Genomic DNA, 22,638 nt, shown 5'->3' with positions numbered 1-22,638 from the left:
TATATATATATATATACACACGTTTACACATGATATACACGTTTTCTATTGATCACCTTTAGCTTTCCAATTATTAAAATAATAAAATAAAAAAAATAATCACATTCTGATATTAGCAGAGTTTTTGTTAGCTGCAGATGCATCCTTTGCTAAAAGTGGTCAAGCATAGACCAAAGAAAAGCTTTGTTATTGTGTTTTGGTCAAGAAAATAACTATTTATAATATAAGTATAATAAATAGAAATTGAATGGTATATTTGCATTTTAATGTGCTTCTGATATTGTATGAAAACACTTAAATGAAAAATTAGCAGAATGTGCCAATTTTTCTATACGACTAATTGGATTATTTTGACAATCGATTTATCGTCAAAATCATTGTTAGGTGCAGCCTTAGACTGTTGTGCTTCTCATGGCTCTTGCTAAAAGTACAAAAGGATGAAAGAAGTTCTGCATCATTTGCAAAACACACCCACTAAATTATAGATTACCTGACTCAGATGTTACCACTGAATGTGGGCAAAGCAGGAGAACAAACCTCCACAGATCAACAATAATAACTACATTTGGCATAAATTGGTAGGTCATGTTGCATAAGATATTAGGCTGCACAGTTTTTTTCTGTGTGTAACCATAGATGCCAACAGGAATAAAGCCCACATGCTACAGGTTGGTAAACTGTGACTCACACACTCCGTAATGTTGGGAACACAGAGTGAACAGTGGGTTTGCTACCTGCAGGGCCTCAAAAATGGCCTTCCGGTACATGGACTGCTTGTTGTACGTTGGCTGGTGGAAAGCCGATGAGAAGGAGCTCAGAGGCATCAGCTTCTCCACACAAACCTGCAGAACAAGTTAGAAAGAGGTCAATATATCAGGTTTTTTATTTGTTTATAACCAAAAGTTTGACTTTTCATTCTAGTTTTGAAAGATACTCACAACGGAGAATTTTCCATCACCGAACCACATGACCCAGCGAGTCCCGTCTGCAGCTCGACTCCGGCCGCTCATCCACCAGGACACGATCCGGCCGGGCCACCAGGAGAAACCTCGCAGCTTCCCAAACACCAACGCTCCAATGTCAAAACCTCGCCCGTCCTGAGGAGTCACACAGGAGTCAGGGTGCCACCAAAGTCAGCATGAAAAACAATTTTTGTTTTTATAGAAACTGGTATGTTTTTTTCCATCTTAGATACATTCGTGACTTTCTTAAAGATGACCCATTATGCTTTATGGGCTATACAAAACATGTTTCTAACACTTTTGAACAAAATAATTCTTAAATAATGAAATTTTAGTCTGGTTACTTCCTGAATGAGCTGTTTTAGGGCCTCAGATAACTTTAAATCAGAATAAACGGCAGCTTTTTACTTGCACATAAAAATGGCTACAAACAGATGCACAATTATACAATTGTACATCTCTGAAAAGCATTAGTAGAGCCTCCTACACAACCAAAAATATGCAGCAAGTGGTTTCTGGATGGTAAGTAAACAACAAAAAACTTGTCTTTTCCAGTAGCCATTGTAGAGTGCATACAGTGGTAAAACCAGCTGGTTAATGGTGCAGTGCCACCTATTGTGACTCAACAATTGGGATTTTTTTAAACGGTCATTTTCCAGACACCAAAATCATTAACTTATTTTCCAACATGACTTGGTGGGTGTTTTTAAGAGCTTAGGCTGTTTTAGAAGCAGTTAAGACCCAAATGAAGGTACAAAAACGTGCAAAAAGCTAATTTTGCATAATAGGTCTCCTTAAATGGCAACACCACAATAGTGAAATGGTGTTTTTTTCCACATTAGCAGAAAATCAAAAAGGTTTTATGGACATTTGTAATGGAAACGCAAATAGTGTGGGATTGGATTTCTATCACACAAAGCATTTTGCATGATTGCAAAAAAAGTTCTGTTTTATATTTATTTAACCGGTTTAGTCCCATTGAGATCAGAGATCTCTTTCACAGGGGAGATCCAGCCAGGACAGCAGCAGCAGCATAGTTACAACAGAAACAAACAACACATAAAGGGTTGGAAAGTCGAAGCTTGGATTATAACTTTTTCCAGGTGTGAGAAAAGCTTTCTTGCCTGGTTGAGTTTGTATTTTAGGGACAACAAACTGCAGAGCGTCCATAGATCTAAGACTGTAACGTCCATGTTTCCTGGCTAACAGACGAGATAGACAAGTGTTACAAATAAACACATACCAACAACTGATCCATAGTATACATAAAGACGTCGAGGTAATTTTAGAATAAAGTACACAATGATACGTAAGAGGACCACAGCTGGCAATAAATCCTGATGGTATACACTACCAAGCATGCAAAGGCAATGTAAACTACATCCATCACCGTTCACGATAAGCAGAAAAGATGTTTCCACCAATTTCTGTTTCACACAAAAGGAGAAGCAGGACTTATTTCTCCTGTAGTGAAATCCTACAATATTTTTTAGAACATACTGAATATGGTCCGTAGAAGTAAATTTATTATAAATTAAATATCATAGATACTCAGTGTCATTCTCACAATTCCTGAAGCAGTGAAAAACTGAAATGTTGCTTTCTCTACATTTAAAACAACCTGCATATGACACAACTGTTCATGCAGTCTATCAGATATAACTTGAATAAAGGAGGTGAATCAAATGCTTGCCACACTTTTCAGATTTTTGTTTGTTTGTAAACAAACAAAAATGGACAATTAAAAACCATGTCACAGTTCTGCACCACATTGCAATAAAGTTGGTTTAGTTTTTCCCATAAATGAATGAGAAAAGACTAATCTAATTAACTATTTGGCCATGGAGTCAAAAACAACCAAAAAAAGAGAAAAAAACAACCACAGAGGTGCCAAAGAACATATTACTCATCAACATAGTCACCACCTCCCACCTGGTATGGTGACCAGAAAAGTTCTGAAAACACTGAAGCGTGACCAAAACACTGCGCCACGATTTTCACCCACACTGAAATCTGGCAAAAACAACTCCTACTCTCCTCTATTAGCTCAGGCTCGTTGTAAAGTACCATCTTAACCAGAAGACTGTTTTATGCAGCTGCAAGTCCTTTCCTGCTCCTCTGCCTCAGGAAATCTCTGACCAGACCTTTACACCTCCTAGAGAAATCTTACCCCTACAGGTTGGAGTCTCCACATTCTTTCAGGTTCAACAAACATTTTCTGATCACAGCTACAAAAGTTGGAACAATTTTGCATTAAGTAAAACTGTTAATCAAATCATTAATTGATTACAAAATAAACATTTATTTTTCGTATTGAGTCTGTAGGATGGAGTAGTAGGGGCATGCTAAGAAAATAAAACAATACAAAAATGTGAATAAAACCAAAAATAATACAAATGTCAGTATTACAGAAATAAAGTCATGCAATTACATCTTTATTCTCGTACTATTATGACTTGATCCTCATATTATTGCGATTTTATTCCAATAATATTTCAACTTTAACCTTGTACAAGTTTATTCTCTATTAAGACTTTATTCTTGTAATTAAAATATTTTATGTATTTATTCTTCTTAGTATGGCCCAAATACTCCTCAATTCTCAAATATTTTGTCATTTTATGCACCTGGTATTCAATCTCGCTGGGGATAGCCTGGTCTCCCCTAGCAACGGGATCCGGAGTCACGGCAACTGTTGGAGAGGCCGGATCTGTGTGTTGTTGTGAAGGGGGCGGGGTCGGGCTGGCTGGCTCCTCCTCTTTTTGAAAGCCGGTCTCTAATAGGTCGTCCATCATGTTGATCTCCGCCTCTCTGTACGCCCGCTGCTCCGCCTGCGGGAAAAGAGCAGAAACATTTCTCTTTCATTATCAAATTTAAAACTCATTTCTGATGACGACAATAAATATGGAATGCATTTCCTTTACAGTGGAATTTATACATTTTGTGCTTACATTAGAAACATAATTCAGAAATACTTTATTTAACCTAAACAGAAATGAAATCATCCAAGTATCATTAAAGAATCTTTGTGGATGGTGACAGTTTGGGTGGGAAAGATCTCCAGTAGCAGTCAGTAATGAATCTGAAGAAGAAGCCTCTGACTGAAGACTCTTGTCATGGAATTATAACACGTCAATTTGCCGGAAGCAGAGATGATAATTCACAATAACATGTAGTTGGCAAGCACTGCTAATCCATCTCCGTTGTTTTTGCTGCTCCTCCTTAAATCTCTGCCTGGTTGTATCGTTAGGAAGAAAAAAGATGTTGGCGTAGGGGATATGATAAAACAAAGAGGCGCTCTTTGGTCCTGCTCTGTGCACTTTTAGATTTTGGGTCGTAGTTTAGGTAAGTTGTAAAAAGAATACTTGTTGCCTCATAACAAGCACTCGAAAGTAAAAAAAAGTAAGAGCAAAAGTTGTTCCAGCTGCACAACATCCAAAACCAAAGCCTCAACTAARAAAAGTATAAACAGTCAACAATTCCAGAAGATTGAATTGAAACTATAGAGCATTATCAACAGGTGTGAGATACAAAACTAGAATAATAGCATATTTTCATTTTTAGAAATGAATAATGCAATATTTTCTATCCAGAAAATTTTAAATATAAATGTTTAACCAATGTTTGATAAACAGGTACTCTTAAGCATTTATTAGTTTGTATTTATTTCCAGAAAATAAACATGCTACCATAACTAACTACAAACTGTGCTGTCCTTGATACATGACCATAACATCCTGTTTTACTCCAGCTTGTCTAATCTAACATCTCTTTTTTTTGCTTTTTGTGGCTTTTTTCCAGCTGATCTGATGGCTGCTCCAGATCAAGACCTTTGAGACCCGAGTTGCAGGAACAGTCCTTTAATTGTTCCACCAAACAGGAAGTGAGCACAGAGAAAACGGGCGCGGTGGCAATACAGTTCAACGGGTTCATCTCGGGCAGAGGAAGGAGGGAGGGAAGTCTGTCAGTAAATAGGATTAAATGATAAATCTGGATAATACAGCAGAGGGAGAGAAAGTGTAGCTTTCTGTGAAACAGAAACGCAGGAGATATGAAAGGAAACTTCCAAGCCCGGATCTACTAAATAACTTCAAAATATACAAAGTCCAAACAAATCAGTTAAAGTTAAAGTTTAGTATTTAAACTCCAAACACTATAAAAAAAAGCCACATTAACATTATATTACTGTTTTGTTTTCTCATTTTAAGGGCATAATCCACCACTTTAAAGTCGGGTTAAGGAGCTAACGGAAACATTAACCTGTGATCTGATCGAGTGTTTTAGAAATTTGACTTTTTTTTTAAAAGTCTTTAAAAGTGACTAGGCCTGTTATCTTTGACAGTTCTGTATCCGTTAACCCACTTGGACAAACAGCTACTGTCACAAAACGTACTTTCACAGAAAACACAGCATAAACATTTAATCAAATCTACTCTTCTTCCTCACCCTCAAGCTATAGTGACGTAGATAAGTTGGTAGATGATTTTCAGTGCAAACTKTCAGATATCATTGATTACATTGCCCCATTAAAGTGAAGGTTGTGACTGGTAGGAAGAAATCTCCATGGAGAAATGCACAAACAGTTCAATCTGCAAGACAACTCTGCCGAACGGARATGGCGTAAAACTCAACTGCACGTTTATTATGACATCTACAAAGAAAGACTACGKAACTATCACACAACACTAAAACATGCAAGAGAGGCTTTCTTTGCGTCATAAACAAAAACATTAAAAATGCTCGAGCTTTATTTGCCACTGTTGACAGGCTCACAAATCCTCCGATGACGTTGCCACCTGAACTTTAATCTAATGCCGCCTGTAACAAGTTTTTAAGTTTCTTTTCAGAGAAAATTCAAAAGATCAGAGGACTAATCTGCACATCCACTCCAAAGACAGTACCAATGCTGTGTCCTAACAAAACAAATGCAGGAAAAATGACCCATTTTCAACTAATTAATTATAAAACCCTAGAAGAAATTATAAGTCAATTAAGCTCCAGTTCCTGCTGTCTGGATGTCCTGCCCACACATTTCTTTAAGAAAGTCCTGCCTGTTTTTGCTACTGATCTGATCCAAATAGTGAACTCATCGCTCTCCTCAGGTGTTTTCCCCCAGGCGTTGAAAACAGCAGTTATCAAACCACTGATAAAAAAGAACAATCTGGACAAATCCCTACTGCAGAATTACAGGCAGATCTCCAACCTCCCATTCATCAGCAAAATTATTGAAAAAGCAGTTTTTAAACAATTGAATAACTTCCTAACAATAATGAAAAGCTTTGACTCCTTCCAGTGTGGTTTTCGTGCTCACCACAGCACAGAGACTGGCCTAGTCAAAGTGTTCAATGATATCCATATAAACACAGACTGTGGGAGAACCACAGTGCTGGTTCTGTTCGACCTCAGTGCAGCTTTCGACACTGTTGACCACGACATTTTACTGAATCGACTGGAGAGTTGGGTCGGACTCTCCGGTCCAGTGCTCCACTGGTTTGAATCTTACATAAAGAACAGGGATTTCTTTGTTTCAATCAGAAACTTCTCATCAGAGAGGTCAAAGGTCACATTTGGGGTACCCCAAGGTTCAGTCCTAGGACCCCTTCTTTTCAATATTCATATTCTCCCACTGGCTCAGGTTATAACAGGACATAGGATTAGCTACCATAACTATGCGGATGATACACAGCTCTACATCACGGTGTCACCAGGTGACTCTGAACCCATCCAATCACTGAATAGATGCTTAGAACAGATCAATGTGTGGATGTGCCAAAACTTTCTCCAGCTGAACAGAAACAAAACTGAAGTTATTATCTTTGGACCTAAAGAGGAGCGAACCCGAATCAATGCACAGCTTTAGTTATTACAACTGAAAACCAGCGATCAGCCCGAAACCTGGGAGTAGTGATGGACTCTGACCTGAACCTTCAGAGCCACATTAAGACAGTCACAAAGTCGGCCTTCTATCACCCGAAGAACCTCTCCAGGATTAGAGGACTTATGTCTCAATCTAGAGAAGTTTATTTTTAGCCGCATTGATTATTGTTTTGACTAAAACCAGGAAGATAGAGCACATAACACCAGTTTTAAAGTCCCTACACGGGCTCCCTGTAGCTCAAAGAATAGACTTCAAAATACTGATGTTAGTTTACAAATCACTGAACGGTTTAGGACCACAATACATTAAAGATCTGTTATTACTGTACCAACCGTCTAGACTCCTCAGATCTTCTGGTTCTGGTCTGCTCTGTATCCCCAGAACCAGAACCAAACGAGGAGAAGCAGCATTCAGCTTCTATGSACCACAGATTTGGAACAAACTTCCAGAAAACYGTAAAACAGCTGAAACACTGGGTGCCTTTAAATCTCAACTTAAAACCCACCTGTTTAGAGTTGCTTATGGCTAAATTAGGGTTAGAGTGCGGGTTTTGATGTYTTTGATGTTTTTACCTTTTTTTTTTCTTTTTAAAAATCTCTTTAATGTTTTTATCTTTACTTTTTAATTTCTTTTTATTTCCCTTTCTCACTGTTTACGTTTTAATGATGTAAAGCCCCACAGAAAACGTCGCAGTTAAACGATATTTAACTAAAGTTCTACGGGGTTTAGAGTCCCAGTTGACGGCGTTCAACTAAAAACCTAGAGGTTGGAGTCGTTGTCAAACGGTGTTTTTGACTAAAGTCCCTGAGGGTTAGAATCCCAACGTTTAACTGAAGTCCTAAAAGGGGCGCGGGTTTTAATGCTTTTATCTTTTTTTTAAATCTCTTTCTCTTCTCACTGTTTATTCAATGTCACATGCTGTTTTTATTTTAATTATGTAAAGCACTTTGAAATGTCTTGCTGCTGAAATGTGCTATACAAATAAAATTTGATTGATTGATTGATCAAAATAACCAATAAATTAATTAGCATTGCCATTCTTTTTCCTCTCTCTCTTTTACCAAAAACTGCTTAACAAAAGTCTTCAGTCTGGCGTTTTGGTCTCAACTAGCTCATTTTCTTTGAAGAACAACTTTGTTTACAGAGACTTTATAATTCATTTTATTTGTTGTTTTGTTTATTCATGTTGGATATTTAAAATGTCTTCCAGTTCCAGTATTAAATGTTCATTAGAAATTAAATTTTCTTAATATTTCAGAAAGTGCTCTTGCATTACTGCACCATTACCATTATAGTACTTGAAAATGATCTCAAAACAATATTATTGTGTATGGCAATAACTTTTGGTACTATTTATCATCCAGCAAAGTGTGTTATTGTGACAGGCCTAAAAGTGACTTATGATGCCTTTTATGAACAGGTTAGAATGGATCTATGGACAAGATTATTCTCAAATATTGAAATTTTTAGTAGAGACATTCATCTTCTACTACTATTATAACTTTATTCTCACAATAACATGATTTACAGATCAATGTCCACCAGAGCAGAACTATTAATATAAAATGCAACTACTAATTTAAGTATATTTATTACAAATGTCCATCTTAGAAAGCTGTAATATGAAAACAATATGCTGCCATATCTAAATGTTGAGCTCGGTTAAATAAACGGAAATGGCGAGAAAGCTCGATGATTTCATGCGCTACTACACCGTAAGAATCCCACTGTGGTCCAGATGTAAGATTTGATGACTCCACCTGAGGTTTTATAGGTTTTTAAAAGTTTTTTTCTTCCCTACTGAACAGAACTCTGCGGTTTGTACTCCAGCTGAGCTGGAAGTTGTAATGTAACCGTGAATGTGTGAAAGAAGCTGAAGAAACAAAAACTTTACAGCGTCACTCTGGAGAGGAAGCAAGGCAATAAATCGTAAATTTGAGAGTTTCAGGGATGCATCGTGGATCGCCTCAGTTTGACTCTGAGGTGAGGAGGTCATTTCTCCCTGCTTCTGTTGACCTCTGACCTCATAAAATACCAATCAGTCCGTTCAAATGGAACATACATGGACAGTCATGCACATTTAAACACCCACACCAAGCATATCTCCATATGTTGGCACAGCTCTTTTCAATATGTCTATCTAAATTTATAAAACTACTTTTTTGTTTTGTTTTTAATGATCCATTTATCTAAGAACAATTTGCAGTTCTTGTTAAGAAAGAAACTCGATCATTGTTCAGTCAGGTCAGTATTTGGGTTGTATTAACTTGTATTACTACAATAAATCAACCTGAATCGCCCTCATTGGATGACAACATGTTTGTTGCCTAGCAACATCAGCTGCCTGAACAAGCCACCAGAAAGATGAGTCACAGATGAAGGGCAAATGTGAGCTCATCTTCATTTTCTGAGTCGGCATCATCTATCCAAACACTTGTTTGTCCGAGAGTAGTGTTTTACAAAGTGGGGGTCGCGGGCCCCTGGGGGGCCACCAGGTGGCAGTAGGTGGGCCTCTTGTTGCTGAAATGTGCTATACAAATAAACTTGACTTCATTGGATAAAAAAATAGGATGTTAAAAAATAAAGATTTATGTAATGTTGTGCTTTTTTAAGCATTTGCAGTGCATTATAATGCAAAAGCATTCAGAGTTTGTGCATAAAAAAGTGCATACAAGTCATAGATAGAATCATTTTTCCACCTGCAAAATGCAACCTGAATTGTGCAAATAGAAAGCCATAAATCAATTCTGCACAAAAACCCAAAGGGTTTCTTAAGCACCAGCTGAGATGAACAGAAAGACAATGGACTCTTTTCGTTCTGGTGGATAAATCAATATTTTCAGCTTGCTTCTGATGCTCTTAGGATTTGGGATGACAAAGTACCACTGATGCTCCAATTTTTGAGCGATTCAGCCAGACAATCTGGAACCTCATTCTGCTGCACAAACTACAATACTGTGATCTTATTGGCATGGTGTGAGGGTGCTTCACTGGACTATTCACAGGAAATAGGAGCGCCCAGTTCCAGAGAGCAGGTTTTAGATGCATCCCTTCCTGCTGATGAGAGAAATCAGCCATTTGGTGTGTTGGACAAGAGATGCATCTAAAAGTCTGCAGAAAAGTAGCTCTCAAGAACTGGACTTAGGGAATCAAGCTACAAACATTTGTGTCCAGAGAGCAAATGGTGCATTTCCAGTAGGACCAATGAGTCCTTCTACTGGCAAATCAAAGCTTGAAGAATGAGAATCACAACTGGTTACACAGTTGTGAGTTACAACTTTGAACTCTGACAAACCCTTTGGACCGGTCAGTGTTTTCACTCTTAGTGCCGCCCCCTTGACCTCTGACCCCTGACCTCCTGGCCTAACCAATGAGCCATGTCTTAAAGTCCATCACGTTTACAAGCGTGACTGACCCCGACCTCCAGATGAACTCAACATTGCTCAACAAAAGAACCCTTCAATAAAAATATCAGCAAAGTCCCTTTCAGAGTCACTCTGGTTTTTAATGAAAAGAAAATAAATTAACAAGATTTATGAACTATTTTTTTATTCGTAATTATTCAGTGACTTTCTATTATATTCTAATTATATTGCTATGACAAATATTAAATTTCCACATTGAAGAATTTAAAGAAATCATCTAAAGGTCAAGTCTAAAACAGAATTATTGGTGACACATTCACACTTATAGTATCATTACATTTTCTAAACTTGGATAGGTAAAAAGATTTGATTACACTTCCATTAAACTTCTACTTCACAGGACCAAAAAAAAAACATAAAATGTATGCAGTGGGCTGAATTTTAATAATTTATCTACTGTTTAATTCATTAGAAATGATAAAATGTTAAGACTTCCAGTGCATTGAAACATAAACTTTCTTAATTTTAAATTGAAAAAGTAAAACAGTGAAAGTAGGTTAAAAAAAGTCTGCGGAACAGGTTTAAAGAAACTTGCCTAATCATGCTTTTGTGATAATAATTTATTGCTCGACAGGGCCACACTCTGCAAGCAGCTCCACATGCTGCAGGAAACTCTCTGTTCTCAGCCAAACTAATAAAATTAATTGTTTAATCAACATCTACATCTATGCAGTACAAAGATTTAAGATAGATGTATTTATTTTTTGAAGAAATGTATATGTTTTAAATAATGTTTATCTCTTTTCCTCTTGTTAATTATGCAGGAAATGCAACAACCATGAAGCAGAACATCTCTTTAAAAAGATATTTGGCAGATAATAAGTTAATAAAGGTGAGAAAAATTGGAATAAATCTCTCAGCAGTATAAATAGCGAAATTAGAAAATTATTTAACCTTAAAGCTTGAAAGAAATAACAAATTCACCAATTTTCTCTCTTGAAGCAAATCTGAGAGAACTTTGCGACAAACCAGCTTTTGTCACTTCCAGACACCTCTGTGCTTAATCTGCAACACACCCACATAAAGAAACAAAAAAGATAAGAGAAGCCACTTACAAGTCGGACATGATAGCTTGCCAAGTGTAACCCTTCCTCCCTGGATCGTTTCCTGTCTGTCATTTTCTTCGTCTGTCTCTGACTCACCTACTCCAACCTCCTACTCTTTCTGTTCTGCGCGTTCCCTCGGCTACATTCGCCCCAAGCTCTCCTTCCTCTCTCCTGATTGGCCGGTGTGACTTACTCGCTCCTTTCTCCAACAGATGTTAACGTGAACGACAACAATGCACTGAGAGGTGGTGGGGAGATTTTGCGCGTGGTAGCCTGAAGGCTTTCGGAGTGATGACATTCACACGCAAATTAAGGTTCGTGTTTGTATTTGTGTGTGTGTTTAAGTATGTGCAAACTAAAGTCAGAGGTTAGGTAAGCTTTAGAGTTGATAAGGCTGCAGGATCTGTTTAGGCAAGACCTACAAGACTCATAGATATAGTTGAAAGTAGATTTTTTTTTAAAATAAAGACACATTCCCCTGTCTATTTTCCTTTCCTGTTTTAAGAAATAATTATTTCAGTTTGCTTAATACCAGAATAATACACACTCTGCGTTTCAATTTACAATAAGAAAAACTATTTTTTAAAGAAAACACAACTTTTTTTCAATGAAACGTTTTTCAGTCTGTATCTCGTTAGCAATCAATCGATTACTAGATTAGCTGACGATTAATTAAATAATTGATTCATCACGATTAATCATTTCACGTTTTGCCATGATTAAAATATGAATACATCTCATGTTTAGTGTTTACATTGGTCGCCGCCATGTTTTTTAATGATTTATTGCGTGAACAAACTCATTCATGTGTGATTTTAATTGTATTTCTTATTTAATGAAAACACCACTTTTGTGAAATTAAAAAGAAAACTTCTTAGTGTGAAAAAAGTAAAAGAAAAAAAACCTTAAAAAATAATTTTGATAATCTTCACTGAGGTAAATCAAGAGAAGTTAAGTCGGATTTAACGTCTGATGAAGAGAAAACCTGATCTTTTTTTATTACAGTACATATATCACAATTTTTGAACAGATGTTGCCAGTTTTCGTCTAATAGAAACTGGTTTACAGATAAATTTAAGATATTCATGGGGGGTGCGAACAACAGGACTGAGCAAATCACCACATGCCGGTAGAAATCTGGAACACGTTAACCTCTGTGTTAGTCACTGGTTTTTTCCTCTCTTCAGTCAAACGTACACACATATTCTTTCCGTTTGGATGTCATCTTTCACGTTTTTTCATTTCTAAACAGCTAACATCTCACTAATGATTTCCATCCAGGTTTTTCTTCTAAGTGTCTCTATGTTCGTGCTTTTATTCTTTTATCAATTCTCTCCTTGTTTTCTTTGCGCCTTCTGTATTCAGTCCTTCATTCAGCTTCTATTCATGTGTTTGAGTACTTAAGGATTACTCATAGTAACATTTTTGGGACTTAACCGCCAGACGCTTTGCTTAAGCTTTTCCTTTTAGCCCAACCATTTTCTGAGCTGCAGTTTAAGTTTAAGCCCTAAGCTAACAAGAAAATATTCCAGGTAAAACTCAGAGTTCTCAGTAATAAAGTAAAAGAAAATTGTATACTGGCTATATGTTTTAACATTTTTGTGATTATCAGGGCTGGATTTAGAAGAATAAGTGCCCCTGTGGTAGAGCTAGTTTTGGTGCCCTATTGCAAAAAWTAAAATAAAATAAAATAAAATACTCATGCAAATTACAAAACCTGCATACAGATTTGCAGGTACAAATTGATGTACATGTGGTTTAAATTAATACAAAATCAACAATATTAAAACAGAAATACCATAAAGCCGTAATATAAGGTACAACGATTGTAAAACATGCACAGCATACACAAAAAACTATTTTTTGAGGGGGCACCCCCCAAAACTTTTGACCGTGGGCTGCTGGCCCTGTAAGCCCTTTCCACAGTCTGGCTCAGGGTATTATAATAATATTTTAGACAAACAAGAATCCCCATTTTTCCCACTAACCAAACCATGCCTTACAAACTAAAACCCAAACTAATCAGTACAATACTTTCAGTGTGTTTTAAATACAGACAAGACTTCTCTAGGAGGTACGACAGCAGTGAGTTGACCACCATGTTGTCTTCCAGAAAAAAGTGCCTTGAACTGAACCATGGCAATGGCTACAAATTAACTATTTACCTGCTAAGATATTCAGTCACCAACGTTTCTGAATGGTAAGTCAACAACAAAACACTTGTCTTTGTCAGTAGCCATTCTACAGCGGTAAAACCAGCTGACCAAATGTGCTAGAGCTCAGCTGCAGTTGCTAGGTAACGGCCTAGGATTAATGGGGTTCTGAAGGTATTTCAAACAGCTCGTTTTCCAGACACCAAAAACATGAACTTATTTCCAAAAAAACACCAGGGTGGTTTCTTTAACAGCTTGACCAGTTTTTAGAAGCAGTAGAGAGCATAATGGAAGTATAAAAACATGCAAAATGTGTACTTTACATAGTACATCCCCATTAACAATAATTTTATTATTGCATCATTTCCTATTGTTGAGGAAACCTAATCAGGCATCTTAACTGCATCAGTTAAAAAAAAAACCCAAAAAAACAAAACAATCACTGCTTTAATATTCTTCTATTAGGAAAATGGGTAACTTTGCAGCGCTGCTTCTTGGATTTCGTTCACAGCTCTGATGATGAGTCAGAGAGGCAAACATGGCATTGACAGGAAGTCCCACATGCTCTACTTTTCTCTTTCTTTCTTTCGCTCCATCTGTCACATGAGCTCGTAACAGTATGTGATTTGAACACCAGCTGGTGTCAATTTAACCCACTAGAGTCTGTTTTTCCATATGTACATCCCACTAGCTTTAGAGAGTTATGTGTTTTAGACTCCTATTTCTAAGTGCAACTAATGCTGCCGGGTCTTTACAGTGTTATGCCCTTCCAGAAGGAGGACAGGGTCAAACAAGAGACAGAGGAAACAGCAAAAACATTTGTGGTTTCAGTCACAGTAGTCAGTCTCCATCTCTTCCTCTCACACACTTTCATATCTTTGAGTCTCAATCTGCCTCAATGACTTTCTCTACCCCCCTTATAACCACACACCCATACAGCCTCTTTCAGGAACTCTCTTTTTTCCGCTGAAGCCACCAATATATACTCGCATTCTTACATCTGCTGACATTTCCTCCCATACACAAACTTCTCCAATGTTTCCTCTGTTAGTAAAACACGCTTGGAGTGCCGTGGCGACAGATTTCAAGCTTTAACAAATGTATGCAAGAGAAACCTTTCAATTTTTGTTAAAAACATATTTTTCTAGTAAAACTTTTGATTGTTTTGTTTTACAGTTTGTTGAGATCTACATATCTGGAAATAAACTGGACCAAACGATCTTTCAAACTGCCTTTATATGACATTTATTGTAATTTCGCTCCACATAAATAAACTGATCTGTCTCAGATGCTTTTGCTTCCAGTTCTGTTTGCATATTCTCGTTTTAGCTTTAATAGTTGAGCCATTATGTCAAGTTTAATTTTGAATTCATCACTTTCCTGCAGGACATTATTGAGGGAGAAAAGCTAACCAAAAACAGCATGTCCTAGATGAAAAAGTAATTTGTTCTTAAACTTAATAACTGGCTCTGCCACCCTTGGAAACAACAACCTTTGCAATAACTCGTAATGAATTTCTTAAATAGTAGTGCAGGGGTTTTGGCCTACTTTCCTCTGCAAAACCGTTTTAATTCAACCATATCTTTGAGAATTAATAGCCTGTTTCAGTTTATTATTTAAATTCAGATTTTGACTAGGTCACCCCAAATCCTTTCATTTTGGGTATCAGAAAAAAATAAAATAATAAGAGGGTAAAGCGCTTTCCATGGCATTGTTTTTGTAGGAAACTCAGAAACTGTACACTAAATAAGAAGCAATATTTGGAAAACTTCCTAAATTTATGAAAAGTGACAAGACACCAAGTGATCAAAGCAATTTGTTATTATTCTATTATCTAAAACTGTATAATTTTAAACTTGTAACGCAAAGTGAAGGGTTGAAAATATGATCTCTAATATCTATGTTTTGCTTCTCTATTTTGAAGAGACTAGTTAAAATCACACCATCTGCTATAAAATTGTCCCACCTTGGACAAAAGAGCAGGCATTAAAAATAAAAATGTAATTTGGCCATAAACAAAGAACTTATTAAATAGCAGTAATCAAAAATTGGCAACAAAAATCTAATAATGTTTTAGCATAGTCAGCAGTTTTAGGAGTAAAAATAGCAGCTTAGAGAAGTTTTCTTAAAGCAAATACTGCAACTTTCAAACGAACTGCTAAATTTCAGAGTAAACAACCAAACTCTTCAATTAGATGTTGCTAAAAATAAAGTTTCCGCACAAAAGGAACAATTAACATGAAGATAGAAAATAAAAATAGTCTAGAAATAAGACTGTTAACAAAAAAGCCTTATTTTCACATTGTTTTAAATAATTGAACTAATTTTTCAAAATATTGTAACAGCAATCCTGTAAACTCTAGATAAAGCCACTTCACACCTTAGTCAGATACTTAATGGAGTGACCTGAGTAAAGCACAGGATCTTGTCCAAACACAATTAAATGGACCTTAAAACATGCATCAAACTCAATTATCCATCCATCCATTTTATTTACACCCTTGTCCCTCAGTGGGGTCAGGAGGGTTTGCTGGTGCCTCTCCAGCTAACGTTCCAGGTGAGAGGCGGGGTCACCCTGGACAGGTCGCCAGTCGCAGGGCAACACAGAGACAAACAACTATGCACACACACACTCACACCTAGGGACAATTTGGAGAGACCAATTAACCTGACAGTCATGTTTTTGGACTGTGGGAGGAAACCGGAGTACCCGGAGAAAACCCATGCATTCACAGGGAGAACATGCAAACTCCATGCAGAAAGACCGGGGCCGGGAATCGAACCCAGAACCTTCTTGCTGCAAGGCAACAGATCTACAGTACCAACTGCACCACTGTGCAGCCCCCAAACTCAATTATCAACAAGGCATATCAAAACAGGAAGCTAGCTAACATTAGCCTAGCTCCTCAGCCAGGATGGTAAAAGAGTGTCTTGTTAATTAAGTAAATAAATGACAAAGCTGTTTTTATTTATGTATTTTTGTAGTTAACTGGGTTTTTGAGACCCAGTTAACTTTGAGATGGAGGAAGAAAGACTCATCAGAAACAAATTAGCAGACATTTTAAATGTTTTTTGTTGATGTAAAATTGCAGAACATCCGGTAATGATATAACTTATTTGAAAGTGTATACATTAACCTCATGAAAAGAAACTTTTTAGATTAAAGAATGCCTATAGAATCAAAGAAATAAATAAATCTCATCACAAAATATACATATTAAAATGGAGTGTGGAGTGAAAAGAGCAAATTTTATATGGTTGTAGGTTTAGGCAGCATATTGAAGACAGACCGCCATATTTCTGAGTTTATCTGTACCATTAATCACAGCTGCTTTGATGTCACTTTCTCTTTATTAAGGAGACTTTTTTTCCAACTTAAAGTCTGTCTGATACCCTCTGTTTCAGATCTGTAGGAATAGAGCAAACGCGTGGAGCAAATTATGTGTAGGCAGTCTATTTGCATCATTTATGATGTAAATCTAGGGCCTGACCTTGTTGCTCCACAAGAAATTAATATATTCAGAACAAAGCAGCGGGTAGGGGTTTTATACCTCCCCCTTAGAGACTTAAAGACTCTGCGCTTACAGGTGGATGCCAGATGGTGCAGCTGCTAAAACAGAATAAGAACAGCAGCAGAAAGGGACACCATAGTTTTAAGGTGGTTGAAGCAGAGGCAGGGCAATGAAATTAAGTGGCTAACTACAGAAGTTTATAAAAAAAAAACAACACAAAAATATTGAAGTTTTAAGTTTGTTGTCTTGTTTTATTTCTAAAGTAAACATAAATCAGAGTTAGCACAAACTGAATTATAATTACACTCATTGTGATATTGCCTGGCATGCAGTTTATTTATTTACAGCTGAGGGATTTCCCTTTCACTCGGCCACTCAGCAGTGCAAAAAAACAAACAAACACACAGCTAATATCCGATGCAATCATATCCTGTAAAATCAGACTGTATTTTTGTCTACTCTGCTAAATACTCCAGAGTAGGTATACAGTACATTGCAGAAGTATTATGTTTTTATTTGATAGAGCAAAACAAAGTCGAAGGAAAACGATACATGGTAACATGTGGTGTGCAGTTTGTATTCAGCCCACAGAAGTCAATACTTTGTAGAAGCAGCTTGTATATAAAAATACATTGAAATTTATTTTTGTAATGTGGCAAAATCTGAAATGGTTCAAGTAGGATGAATCATTTTTTTTTTTTTTTTTTTTTTACAAAATCTTCACACAGACATGGACTTGTTTGTCTCCCACCTCCATCTTCCAGCGGCTGAGCCATTCTTCCTTCTGCCTCCTGCTGATGTAGTACGGATCCCCAGCCTGGAAAGTCACTCTGGGTACCGGCCTCCTCCGGAGCCTCCCTGTCTCTCCCTGTGGACCCACAAACAAACACCACAGCCGTCAGACTCATTTTCACATGTACAAATAAGAAATAAGCAAACGTGATGCAGCTACTAGTTTTTTCACCTCTCTCGGGGAGTCGCAGTTTCTCTCATCTGGTTCGTCTGCAGCAGAGGAAAAAGGAAATGGGCTGTTAGTCTAGTTTTAACAAGAAGTTTCATGAGGACGGAAAGTCATGGTTTTCATCATTCTGTCAAAGCTGCTATAATTTAAAATCACAGGGACTTGAAACATGCCAGTGTTAAGTACATCTTAAAGGTTACTTGTTATGATTCCTTAACAGGTTAGGATTGGTTTATGGGCGATACAAAACAAAATCATGACTTTTTTTGCACAAAATCATTCTTAGATAATGAGATTTTAGTCTGCTCAATTCTGCTTATTTTGATCTTATTTCAGAATAAGCTGTTTTAGGGCCTCTGTCACTTTAAATCCAAATAAGCTCCTGCTGGCCACGCCCCCAACTCAACGTTCGCACTCGCAGATGAAAATGTTTGCAAAAAGATGTGCAATTATACAACTGTGCATCTTCGAAAAGCAGAAGTTGCACCTCCTACACAACCAACAAGAATGCAACAAGTGGTTTCTGGATGGTAAGCCAACAATAAAACACTTGTCTTTTCCAGCAGCCATTATACAGAAAATATAGTGGTAAAACCAACTGATCAAATGTTATGGGGCAGTGCTTGCTGATTTGTGACGTTGCATTCTGGAGGTTTTTGAAACAGCTCATTTTCCAGACACCAAAAAATATTAATTTATTGTCCAAAAACAGAAGTTCGGCCAAATGGAAGTACAAAAATATGCAAAATGTCAATTTTAGCCCGTATACCAAAGTTTCCATTCAAGTTAAGGCACATGTAGCTCTGGACGCAAAATACTTTTAAAGGTTGCTTCATTCTAAAACATTAAACAGCTTTTCCACTGGCATAGTCCACTGCAGTGAACTGATGGTGCTCGTAAACGGTTAACACAGTTATTTACGGTGTTCCGGATACAAATGAGATCATTTACAGAAAATGCCATGAGGAGGCCATTTTGTGAGTGGCAAAACACAGTTGTTCTGCTACTCATTACTGATGCATGTACTCATAGATTAAGAATCTGTTTTTGAAACGAGGTATTTACTTCTGTATCAGTCAGAATGTCATAGGAGAAGTTGACTGTACAGCCGCCTTCTCGCGTCATTTAGTGTTCCCACTGGGTGCCAGTGTGGGGACCAATGCTTTCTGGCAATGTCCCAGTGAAACACCCCGAACCACTAGCACTAACACAGTTAAACCAGAGACTTCTGTCACCTCATGACACAGGCTAGACATTGTGAGAAGACTTTTTAGCAGAATGCTATGAGGTTGGGTGGGTTTCTATGCTATTCCATTCTAATCACTCTGCACCCCTCCATTTGGTTTTGCTCTCCTGAATAGGATTTCTTCAGTAGAAGAGAAGTTGTGAACGATGATGTCAGTTTTCTGCGCTGTTTCGGAACTGTAGTCTTTAGAGTGGAGTTTTAGCGGTATGAGTATTCTTCTATCAATAAAATAGAACGGATTCTCTTCGCAAAGCAATAGGAACAGGTAAGTCTAAAAAAAATCACTTTTAAATTATACACAAAATTACTGCGCAACAGAGACAGAGATAGTGAAATGATCTGGGACTGGTTGGCTTCTTCAGAACGGTATGCTTTGATGTAAGTTTTTGCTTGCTAGCAAAAAAAAAATCATTAAGTAGAATCTCTATATATAAACTCGTGTGTGATTGGGCTATGCAGCAGGATAATGATCCACAGCACACCTTCAACTCGTTGGTGATGTTGTGACATGATCTTAAACAGAGTGTTCTCACTTGAAATCCCTCCAAAATGGCTGAAAAGAAGAGTGGACCTAAATTCCTCCACAGCGATATAAAAGAGTAATTGCTTGTTACCATAAAGGCTGATGGAAGTTGTCGTCAGTAAAGGTGGAACAACCAGTTTATAGAGCAATTACTGATTCACAAAGAGGTGAGGGTTGGTTTGGATAATCTTTTTTCCCCTGTCCTGCATTTGTATTTACCTACTCTATCTCTGTAAGACATTAAAACTATCTTCACAAAATAGCAAAAACCATAAAAATGCAGAAAAGGTAAATATTTTGACTCTAAATCACTATAAAATATAAATATACCTTTATTCCTTTCAGATTGCTCTAGTTTTCGGCGCCTTCGTTTCTTCTGTGAGGAAGGGTTTGGCTCCGGCTCCTCTGGCGGAGTGGGGGGGGCATTTGCACAGGGGTCAGAGGTCGCCATCTCCTGAGAATCAGACAGCGCAAAGTTTAGGTCAGACAAAATTGCCTCTCTACCCCTGTCTAGACAATTTAAAGGGCACGCATTTACAGAAATCATACATGCACATGTGCAGGTTTTATACAGTCAAATAAACTACAGTAGAGCTACTGCAGTACCTGCACATACCAATTAGTCTAACCTCATTAGCGCAACACTGAGTAGGTATTTCCAGCAGGGCTCCCATTAGCACAAGCACACAGTGTACTGGATAAGAAGTGGGTAGTGTTGAAGTTATTACCAGTGTTGATAATTAACAAGCACATCTGAGGGGGGTTGATAATTTATACAAACTGCTGAGAAGATAAAAAGTTATTTGGTTTAAAAGTTAGAAACATTAAGTAAAAAAAGAAAAGCTGGAAAATACCTGACTAGTAAACCCAAGCTATCCTAATTAGGCCTATTCATCAATGTTGCTAAACTTTCTCTGTTTAAGCTCTAAAAAAAAAACAGCGGGGGGTTTTATATGTGTGTGCTGCTAACAGGTTTTATGGGTGGGAAGTTAAAAGAGAGGAAAACGGGACGAATGTGAAGCTCAAAGGCCACAGCAACATCAGCTTGTGCTAACAAGCATACAAAGGCTGTAATGAACAGCTGAGGATGCCTGTAAAATGGAGAGAACAGGAAAGGTGACCGAAAGAGCCTCAGGACAGACTGAACCACACCAGCACACTTTTCACTCTGATACTCAAACAGAAACATGTTGGCTGTGAAGGTACATTTCACTTTCAAACCCTAAATTATCCCGCATAAATTCAAGCTTATTATGCATCACTGATTCAGGTATGTCTAATACTAACAGACAGTATTGGGCCACTTATTTTCTGCTGTGTCAGCTGTAAAAGTTAATGCAGGATCCAGTACTAAAAGGCGGCACGGAGTTTTTATGTCTCCGGTACACCCAATTAGTTTTATTCTTCCTGACAGACAGCAAATCAGAACTCTGGCTATGTTACGACAAAAAAAAAACACTGCGTGTTCAAGATTCAAATACACCAACAAACGTACAATAACTCAGAATAACAGTTTAGAACCGGCAAAATAGAAATAAACAGATAAAATGATAATGGAGAAACCCGAAAAAGAGCTTTAGCTTTCAGATAAAAATTAAAAAACTACATAAATCAAACAAATCCAACCACGTGGCTGAAATAAGTAAAAACATGCTATGTAAAACAAATACATTTAGCTTAGATGATTAAAAATTTATGCAGAAAACAAGCCTGGAATGAGTAAACCAGATGAGTGAAGCATTGTCTATCTTCTGCATATGAAGTACAAACACGTGGCCTAGACATGAGCACGTGGCATTAGCATGGTTTTAGCACCAAAATCATTTTAAAGCTGCATTAAGCAATTTAAGACATCACTGTAAAAGTGTCTACAGCTAACTTTTAGGCAAACAACTCACTACTTACTCAGCAGAAACAGAGGAATCTGGGCTTGCAGTCATCTTTTTGGCCATGTGTCGAATGTAAACTCATTTCAGCTCTGGTTTGGTCCACAAAACTCCCGAGAAAAATATCTGGATTTGTTTTAATTTACACGAACTCGACGATCTTCAGCCACTTCGCATGTGCTATGTGCCACTTAGTGCTGAACAGGAAGTGCACAGTCAAAATGAGTGAGCTGACTGCTGCAGGTGCACAAGTTGCGCTTCATTTTTGCAAAGGTGAACTAAAACTATTACCCGAATGTGTCAGCAGACGACTGTGTCTGGGAATCATTTGATTTAACGAAACTACTGCAGAATATTGCTTAATGCAGCTTAGGTATGATGGTTGACACAGAAATGAGCAAGCATTCACCACAATGATAGCTCTGGTTCATCAGATCACATATTACAGCAGTTTTCCATTGGAAAGTAAAGTTATTTCTCTTGTTTCAGTATTTAATACCTCATCAATGACCTTTACTTCCTCTTTTCTCAGAATCTAAAGCTGTCTGTTGTAGAGTCACAGACAGGGTGGAAAGTACCAACTCTTTTTCACCGCTGACAGACACTAAATTTAACTCTTCGTACAATAAAGCATAAAAACGACGGGCGGTATTAGGTTAAATTAAACTCTGATTAATTCAACCTAATGGGAGGCAGAGCACAGAGCAAGATGTAGCAAACAATAAAACAGTGAACTGAAAATAAAGTGATAAATCAGCAACTGAGGGGTTAATTGTTGTACACATGGTTGCAAAAACCACAACATAAAGACGTGTAAATACGAGCCAAAATGTGTTGTAGCTGTTCCCATTCTGACTATGATAAGCAGAGGTGTTTCAGTCATTTTAATTAAAAGTAACTGCTAAAGATTAAAGGGGTGTCTTGTTGGAATGTATATCTCACCACAAATGGCAGAAAATGTCATCAAAAAGGATTAAAATAAACCTTTAATTGGAGCAGCATAATCTCTCAGGATTTCTACAAAACAATTACTACAAAATAAATGT

The 22,638-nt window shown here is 37.3% G+C and overlaps 1 protein-coding gene across 6 annotated transcripts in view; it reads right to left on the bottom strand.

The window, feature by feature from the left end:
- Positions 1–22,638, bottom strand: part of LOC103457275 (DNA (cytosine-5)-methyltransferase 3A-like) — a 54,723-nt gene that overhangs the window by 11,241 nt on the left and 20,844 nt on the right. For 4 of the 6 annotated variants that reach the window (XM_008397291.2, XM_008397295.2, XM_008397293.2 and 1 more), the window contains exons 4-9: positions 20,037–20,160; positions 17,941–17,978; positions 17,728–17,844; positions 3,590–3,793; positions 939–1,097; positions 735–842 (exon numbers count right to left, since the gene is read on the bottom strand). In XM_008397291.2, coding sequence (XP_008395513.1) covers positions 735–842; positions 939–1,097; positions 3,590–3,793; positions 17,728–17,844; positions 17,941–17,978; positions 20,037–20,160 — 750 coding nt within the window. Of the gene's footprint in view, positions 1–734; positions 843–938; positions 1,098–3,589; positions 3,794–11,320; positions 11,427–17,727; positions 17,845–17,940; positions 17,979–20,036; positions 20,161–22,638 lie in introns of those variants that run through there. The other 2 variants (XM_008397297.2, XM_008397296.2) reach the window with 2 other exon arrangements.

Source organism: Poecilia reticulata, linkage group LG21 (genome assembly GCF_000633615.1).
Source record: "Poecilia reticulata strain Guanapo linkage group LG21, Guppy_female_1.0+MT, whole genome shotgun sequence".
NCBI lineage: Eukaryota > Metazoa > Chordata > Actinopteri > Cyprinodontiformes > Poeciliidae > Poecilia > Poecilia reticulata.
Note: the sequence above shows the minus strand (reverse complement) of the source record. Positions and strands in the feature narration are given on the sequence as shown.